General features: G+C 38.6%; 1 protein-coding gene across 1 annotated transcript in view; it reads right to left on the reverse strand.

Annotated features, from left to right (window-relative positions):
* The window catches only part of GRID2 (glutamate receptor, ionotropic, delta 2), a 749,749-nt gene that overhangs the window by 286,114 nt on the left and 454,481 nt on the right, over positions 1 to 9,154 (reverse strand). Inside the window, 1 exon segment of the mRNA XM_009329760.1 lies at positions 9,099 to 9,154. This exon segment is cut by the window's right edge and continues 15 nt beyond it. Coding sequence (XP_009328035.1) covers positions 9,099 to 9,154 — 56 coding nt within the window.

Here is a 9,154-nt window from a genome sequence, read left to right on the forward strand (position 1 = left end):
ACAAGACACAGAGCAATTATAGTCATGCATATTGTCATGCATACATCTATATAATGAATGTATAGGCATTTTTTTATTAACAAAATAAGTTTTGTTTTTATAAACAAAATAATACACTACAGCTTTTGCTGTTGACACCAGAGAGGTAGACCTGGTTCACATCTCGCAATTATGCTATCCTCTGGCATAGGCTGGAAACCAGCATCATGTGAATATCCACGTAAAATAAATGTCACATCACTATACAGCACAAATCCAAAAGGAAGAAAATCCAGAAAGAAAAAGAATGCAGAAATATGCTGCGACTTTCTTATGTTGTAAAACACACAAATGCTCCAGTTAATATTGGCTTTGGACACAAACTTCAAGAAGGGTGAAGGGTCTCCTTATACCACCAAAACCACAGTAAAGGATGCAAATGCATAGACAGCCATGGTACAATCTTCAGGGTTTATTGGTACCACCAGACTTGTAACATCAGGCAGGCTTTTGTCTCACTTTTCACATCACAAGCATATGAGGCATGGCTGATTGCAAGATGATCATGCCTATATCCTGATTCTCCTCAGCTGCTGTTATAAACAACCTTCACGAAGAAACAAAACCAACACGCAGCCAACACATGTACCAGCTGAGCTCCAGCCTGATACACAACCTTACTTTTCAGGAACAGCAAGGTACAGCCCTAGTTCTAAGATTCGTATCAGCGCAGAGAACCTGCAGACAGCTACCAGCTCCTGTTCTTCTAGATCTAGACCCTCTGTGTTGGGATAGATTTCACATGACGTTTCCTCTTTGTTTCAGGTACTAAAATAAACCACCTTAGCTACAGAGAGCACTGCATTCTGCCCCAAGAACCCCATCACTACATTGCAAACCTGAATTTCACTCTCCTGATACTTTCCTGAAAATACAGAAACAGAAAGGATTGCTTTAGGTTACAGCTACTGTAATGACACATATGATACAAATCCCTTTGAAGCTGGCTCATTTCGCCACTGAGACTTTCTTTCCTCTTTCATTTTTCTGTAACTAAAATGTTTTATTTTTGAATCTGTACCCTGTGGTAAGCAATTGCATATAAAATCTATACCAACATCACTCTGTTCATCAAGCATAGGAAAATAACAGGAATTTTCACATCCAATCATTCAGCCATCAGCTGGATGGCCTATACTCAAGGCTGCAAGAGCATAAAAAGTCAAGGAATTGGACCAAATGGTAAATCCAAGAACTTTCTCAAATCTTTACTGAAAGGTAAAATCTAGAATCCTCCAAGACCCCTGCTTCCCTTCTTGCTGGTTAAAAAAAAGTCAGCAAAGAGACTCTTCTGATACATTTAAAGGATGAAAGTTTCAACTCGTTCAGCATTCTGAACATGTTTTCTGAACATCCCTTTACTAGAGATTTGGAAGATCCTATGAAGTAAAAAATCCTTTAAGCCTCTAGTTCAGCTTGCAGCTATAAATTCTGTGTTTAATGCTGGAGAAAGACAGAAAAAGAAGATACATATCATTACGTTGTCATTAACAACGACAAATTACAGTGGAACATTCTGAATGGGATTTTTTCACCACAAGCTATGACGTAGAGAACAGACGCAAAAAAGGCAAGTATGCTCTACAGGAGAGTGCATGTCTAAAAAGCTCAAACACTCTAAAAAAAATTGGTGAGAAAGATGATCTTAAAGATTGAAGCATTCAGCTTTCATATAAGAAAGACAGAGGAGCAGAGTCACTGACAGTGCAAGATCTGATTTTAGCCTCTGAAGACCATCTCTCCTAGATAAATTCCAGTATAATTCTTCATAATCAACATATACATTTATGATAAAATGACAGGAAAAGAAGATAAAATATAGCAGTAAGCAAGTTCATATGGCTGCTGCTGATCCTTCACCTTCATCACTACCACCTAAAAGAGAACTGCTTGAACAACTGTTGCCTGTAGAGACTTCAGACTTGTATTTTATGTAAACAGGATTGTTTAAAAATTCCCAGAGATCATGAATAAACTTTCACAAAGAAAATGCTGAAAAGCTCTGAAGGAAATGATCCTTCATATCTGCATGATGGAAAAATTACCTTATTCATTATTATCGTCAACTAGCTACCAGCTACTACTACATTCAGCAGTGCCCAGAAAATTATGATGTACATACAAATGTGATAAACCATCAGGTCACCCCTCAGCCTAATAAAACTGTAAACCCAACAGGCTTCCCATGAGACCTGTGGATACTTTTCCAGTCCATCACTGGATCAGTTCATCACTGCTGAACTCAACTGACAAATCCTTTCTCATCCAATCTCCACGTTGCCTTGACAAGAAGAAACTCTTCAAGGCAGTAGAGTTCATTTAAAAACATAAAACCCAGCATGGGTTTTTGATGGTAGATTAATACGCTTTTATTTTTGCAGAAAACATATGGATGTACACAAAATAATGTTGCTATTTAGTTGTTACGCACTATACACAGGTATGCAGGCATTACTCTTATTTTTTATGAAGGGAAGAAGTAATGAAGTGTGATTCAGTAACACGTTCAAAAGTCACATAGCACGTGCATGGCAGAGGAAGAGAATCCAGCCTTCCTAAATCCCAATTTGGTGCTTGTTCCTGAATGCACCTGGGACTGGCAGCCTATGGCACACGTGTAAAAGGCAAATCAGCAGTTTTGAAATAGCAGAAGATCAAAAGCTCAGATTTACAGATTTTAAAGAGGCATCTGTGGCAAACAGTAGCTAATAGCTGAGCTAGAAATTCAGCTGTGCTGCAAATAGAGGCAAGGTACCACCTAGCACATGCGGTTAAGGGATGCATTAGATGATAACGTCATCTCCAGAGCTAATTATGTGGACTTGGTATCTATCTAGAGTCTTCCATCTCTCCCTGCTATGTATGTTATCTGTTCATACCTGAACTAAAACCACTGCCATCTGCTCCCACTGGAAACTATAGAGTTTTTGCCACAGGTTTCAGTGGAAGGAGCACCCAGGTGCATCAGATTCTTAACTCCTATTTTCAGCTGCATTCACTTCATCTCATGTCTATATATCATGCTTTTGTCTAAAGACAGGATAATTTTCTTTATTAATACAAAGAAAGAGAAGAATAAAACAGCCAAATGTCGTCATAACATTCCTTAGGATACATGTAAAACCCAATGAGCACAGCATCACAGAATAAAGGTTAAAAAAAACCAACCAAACAAAAAACAACAGAGCTTCTATGAACTTTGGACACACAAAGGCTGAATAAACCTTGTGGAGAAGTTGTTGAATAGACTTTCCTAATTCACAGTAAATAAGCTGTTTAAAGAAATAAGGCTGTTTAGAGTACTATGTAACACTAAAGCAAATCCCTGTCTTTAGATGTAAAGGATCTGTGATTTGCTGCATGATCAGATCTAAAGCTGAAACCTGGTAAAAAAACCCCACAAAACTATGTCACTATAAGAAAAAAAAACTGTATTTTTTCTAATACTTAAGTTTAAAATGACCTATTATTTTCAACAGAGGAATAATAATCAAATATAATAAAAACCAGGACACTTGCCACAGGTATAATCTCATTCCACAGAATAAATGTTACTTCTCATTCCATTCACAGTAACCATTAGAAAAAAACATGGTGAAGGTTCAATAACATAAGGCATTTTTAAATTACATTTGCTCCTTAAACATTTACTTTTCTCTTTTTCACTTGCCCACTACATGGCAAGAACTCTTCAGTACTTCATTTATATGCTTTATTCTATTTTCCCTGTCTATTTTAACATTTCATTTATAAAGAGTTCTTTTATTTATGAAAGTAGTAGTGTAGCTTCTCTTCATCCAAGGTAACCTTATTTTAGTACTGTCCCACATCAGCCTGAGGTAGAAAAAAATATATTTTGATTTGAAAAAATCATGTGTAGTAGATTGTACTAATGCCTAAAAGCTACATAATTTTAATTTTCTTTGAAAATTAATATAGACAAATAAAATGGCACCTATACAGGTTGGTACAATAAGCATGTCTGCATACACACAGGTCAACATACAGGACTTACTGCTACAACTCTCAGATTTGGCAGCTGCTAGTTTTGTTGAATATACATTTTAAATAATTATAATCCAGTTCTGTGATGCATATGAGCTTAACTTTATACAGATGTTTAACAGTAAACATTTCCAATCTCTCTAGCATAATCACTTGCATGCTTGAAGTCCTGACATTATGGGGCTCAGTAGCTTCAAGTTTATTGCAGAACGGAGCCTTTGGAATAATGAAAAGTTCATGTTTTTAATTACACAAAACATATAGTGTACAGTGAGCTGAACAGTACTCTCTCCAATCTGGGAACTGACAATGCTTACTGCATTGATGCCTTGAAATTGTCAAGCCCTCACAACAGCTTTGTTGGCTGAATCACGTTGCCAGTGCTCTGAAATTTTTGCTAGATTAACTGCTGAATCTTGCTGCTGCAGTTAAAAAGTGTTCTCACCTCTTTCTGTAAGAGGTCACTACCTCTGCAACAGAACCAAGAGAAGGGACCTAGCAAGGGGCAGCAAGGTATACAGTCACATCTGCAGAGTTTGCTGCTGGGATGGTAATCCCTCCATCGAGGGGAAGAACTAACAGCTGGAGGTGGCCGTATCGTCAGCTCCTAGACCAAGGCCCTCCCAAGCTTGCCTGTCAAAACTCCAGCAAAATCCCTGGCTGATACTAGGGCTCTTTCACCCATGGCTTACCAGATTTTCAATGTGTAAAGTCTTCCGCTAGTCGACATAATTTTCCTCTACATCTAAAAAACGGAACCAGCTGCATCATCCCTCTCTTGTAAACTTCTTATCAGCTCCTGGAGTCTTTGCATAGAAGAACACATTCATATTTCTGCACATAGTTGATAAGGTAGTTTCATTAGCTAAACAGAAATAAAGCTGTAAGCAGAGATGTACTGACAGCATTTTGGCCCCATTGAGGACACCTGGTTTGCTTCCTAAAGTCTTGCTTCCCAAAGTTGCTTTGTTATCCCCAGAACCTCCGTTGCAACCTGAGTTTCCTGGCCTGTTCCGCCCCCTACCCAGCCTTCTCACACCTGGCTTTAGAAGTCCTCGCTTTGCAAGGTGGGCTCAACACAGGAGTGGTTTCTAGCCTTTCCTACTGTTGTTTTGAGATACCTTCCTGTCAAGGCTGACACGGTGATAGAGACTTTCTTGGCCCAAAGAGTCCCTGCTCTTTTGCTAAAACACCAGGTGATTTTTTCTCTTTCTTCTACCTTTGTTTTCTGCTACTCAACCCTGGATTTTTGCTCTCATGCTGAGCTGGCAAGGACATCCTATTCCTTTTCATATCCTGCATGTTCATCACAGATCAGAAGAACACATGCAAGAAAACCCCACTGTCATGGTTTAACCTCAGTCGGCAACTAAGCACCACGCAGCCGCTCGCTCACTCCCTCCCATCCGGTGGGATGGAGGAGAGAATTGGAAGAGCATAAGTGAGAAAAACTCGTGGGTTGAGATAAAAACAGTTTAATAATTGAAATAAAGTAATAATAATAATAATAATATAATACTAATAATACGCAAAGCAAGTGATGCACAGTACAATTGCTCACCACCCGCCGACCGATGCCCAGCCAGTCCCCGAGTAGCGGCCCCCCCGGCCAGCTTCCCCCAGTTTATGTACTGAGCATGATGTCACACGGTATGGAATGTCCCTTTCCAGCTTCTTGGGCACCTGCAGCCTTCTCAGTCAGTAGAGCATGGGAAGCTGAAAAGTCCTTGACTAGTGTAAGCACTACCTCGCAACAACTAAAACATCGGTGCCTTATCAACTTTGTTCTCACCCTAAATCCAAAACACAGCACTGTACCAGCTACTAGGAAGGAAATTAACTCTATCCCTGCCGAAACCAGGACACCCACCCCAAAATAAAAAGCAAACAAGCGGCACACAGTTCACATCAGTCACTAGTGCTGTCAGATAGCATAGCAATTTTTGTGCAAGATGGTTAATTCTGAGGTGCTTTTCAATAATCACAAAAGTTTCAGTGGAAATATTTTGCTTCACCTGTGGGATCTGAGTGATTATTCGAGGGTACAGAAAGACCTCACCCTATTGCAGAAACTGAAGAAGTCAAAAGTATATCCCTGGCAAAGGATTTTCCCAGATGCTGCCACAGACTGATCTGGGGAGAGGTCCCAATCTCCACTAGCTCCATACCTCCACAATCCTTAAGCCCCACTGAATGTCACTATTTCAGCAGAATTTTTTCCCTTCTGCCCCTCCATTCCCAGCTCAAAGCAATGAAGGACATTAGAGAATTTGGCTGGCCCCTCCCTCTCTCTTTACATTAATCCTTTAGTGAGTAAGGAGAGACGCTGTGATACTTGCTCCCAAGTCTTCTTGCCTTTCTATGCCCTACAGAGGGCAAATACGTAATGGTTAAAGAGAAGGTGGGGTTTTATCTCCATAGCCAGAATAGTGTATTTACATCTTAATCTCAATTTTCTTGAGTATATAAGTATAGATCTCATCTATGCAAGCTCTAGAGATACAAAAGCTGGAGAGAAAGAAGGGATCTAACATAAAAAAGCAATGCTGCTTAAAAAAAAAAAAAAAAAGAAAGAAAATTCAAACCCAGAATGTTCTTTCTTAAAAATAAGAATTTCAGAGAGTCAGAACAAAGATAAATTCTACCACAAGGAATCTCCAGTTTACAGACTGCCTATTTGCACAGGCCAGTGTCTGACTATTTACCCTGGAAAAGTTGTTACTTGCATAGTAATCAAGCCCATGCTTACTACAGCTGTTGCAGAGTGAATGAACCCTCTTCTCAGCTAAACAATGAGGGGGTTCAGCCAAATCAGTCATCTAAGAAGGAACCAAGCAGCAGAGACTATGTGAGGTCTGGGGAGAGAGGCTGACAGCTGAATCCAACTAGGCAGCCAAAAGCATCTCCTGGGCAGAAAAGCCATTAAAAAAACAAGGGCTTGTCTACATATGCAGTTGTTGCTTACTAACTTCGTAAGGTTTACATGCTAAATCCACTAGGTTAAACTGAATTTCCAAGTTAAACTGATCACGCACAAGACACAGTCTTTGGAATAAGCACGTCCACACTTGAATTTTTTAGGAATATCTTAACACATTGGCCATCCATAGGCTTTATAACATGTTTGCCCATACAGTACAGCTGCTGGTTCAACTGCAAAATAACAGTTTTTAATATCCATTGGCAAAGCTATCCCAGCAAATTTCTCCTTGCACAGACACTGCATGTTGGAGTGCAGTTGTCGTGTAGTTTATTCCCCCCACCAACAGAAATAAAGTACAGCAGTAATCATACTTCTATATGAGTAACTCTTCCTATTGAGAGGCTCCTACTGTCAGTTTTACCAGTCACAACATCATACCCCAAATAAATGCTGTTATGCTGGCAAAACCTGTAACATAGCGCCTGATGTGAGACTCTCTCCTTGAACCCCACTCACAAAAGAAGATAATGACCTTTCCTGGTAGTCTTACAGTCTCCAAGAAAGGACAGACATTGGGAGTTTTTTGTTGTTGGGGTTTTTTTGTGTTTGGTTTTGGGCTTTTTTGGGGGGAGGGGGATTGTCAGTTTGGTTTAGGGGTTTTTTTGGTTGGTTTTTAGGTTTTGATTGGCAATGCCAAAGTAAGAACTCTAAAATAAACTGTTTACTTTCTTGACAGCACATACATGGCAACTTCAAAAGATGATAATGACTTTGTTACTATGCTTGGCTGTGTAAAAGTAAATGAAAATGAAAGTTTTTTTGTTTTGTTTTTTTAAGTGTTTCTCTTTAGGAACAGTACAGGAGTTTTATCTTGCTGAGTTATTGTTGCTAGAGCCCTGAACCCTGCTGCTTTCAGGTTGAAATGTGAAACATCTTACAATGCCACTTACTGAAAAATAAAGCATTTGTGACTTGGGTGATGAAAACAGTGCATAACAATCTAAAACATGCCCACAAATTGTTTACATCGTAGAAGGCACTGCAGATATTTGGATAAAGCAGCAAACCCTCATTACTCAGAATTAACAAGCTTCAGTGTGTAATGAGGACAGCAGAATTCCTAGCCAAAGAAACAAGAGGGAAAAAAAATTCAAAAAGAAACAAAAAAGCCCTCTTCCAACTAATGTTCCAAAAAGGCATTCACTTGAGGCTATGTATGCAGAGTTAGTTCTTAAGCCTCAATTTCTGAAGACCTAGGCAATAGGAAAGTATAAAAGAAAAATAATGCAAGTTACAAATGGATCCAAAGAGAAATTATTGCAGAGAGAAAGTGTATTTCTATGGAACAGAAAACAAATATATTTTTAACCATTGGTTGATGATGAAGAGTATACGCACATGTAAAAAAAACCAAAACATTTGAAACAGCACAGTGCTGTGTAAAAAGAACCACGCCATTCATTTACAAAATTACACAAGTCACAGTTGAATGCAATATGCAGGTCTTCCGTCTCTAAATCCTGAAGAGCTTTTTGAAAATTCTGTCCATGTTGCTTCCAGCTTTTGTTTAAATACATAAGCATAACTTTAGCCTGTTGTCTTAAATTCTTCATTCAGATCCAATCGTTCATAATTTTCATTACCTTACTACTACTCAGGGGTACATGATCATTATTGAACATTATTTTATATGAAAAATGAAGTGCCAATCTGGTAAACACATTTTGTCCACAGATACATATTATTATTAATAAAAATATAATAATAAATAAAATAATAATAAAATCATTGTCAGTTGTAAAGATTTTTTAGTGAGGGACACAATGAACAAGGAAATAACAATACAACATCCACGAGCTTCAAACAGAAGTTTGAGAGCTAATTCTTCTGCATATTTCCTAAATGCTTTTGCTCATGCAGAATGTAGCTATACTGTTCTGTATGCACATTTATGAGCATGAAAAAACATCCTTGCATAATGATCTTTGAAGAGAGAATATTTAAATTTTTAGTTGGAGTTCTAGGGTGGGGCTTTTTGTTTGTTTTTCTAAAGTCAAATAAACTGAATCTTTTGACAAACAGCTGCAGTCTTGGTCAACAAAACAAGAAGTTACCAGTGATAAACACATACCTCTGTTATGAATGATTTGGCTGTTGAGGGGTTCATTACAAGAATAGCCCGTCTCA

This window comes from Pygoscelis adeliae, unplaced genomic scaffold (genome assembly GCF_000699105.1).
Source record: "Pygoscelis adeliae isolate BGI_AS28 unplaced genomic scaffold, ASM69910v1 Scaffold67, whole genome shotgun sequence".
Taxonomy (NCBI): Eukaryota; Metazoa; Chordata; class Aves; order Sphenisciformes; family Spheniscidae; genus Pygoscelis; species Pygoscelis adeliae.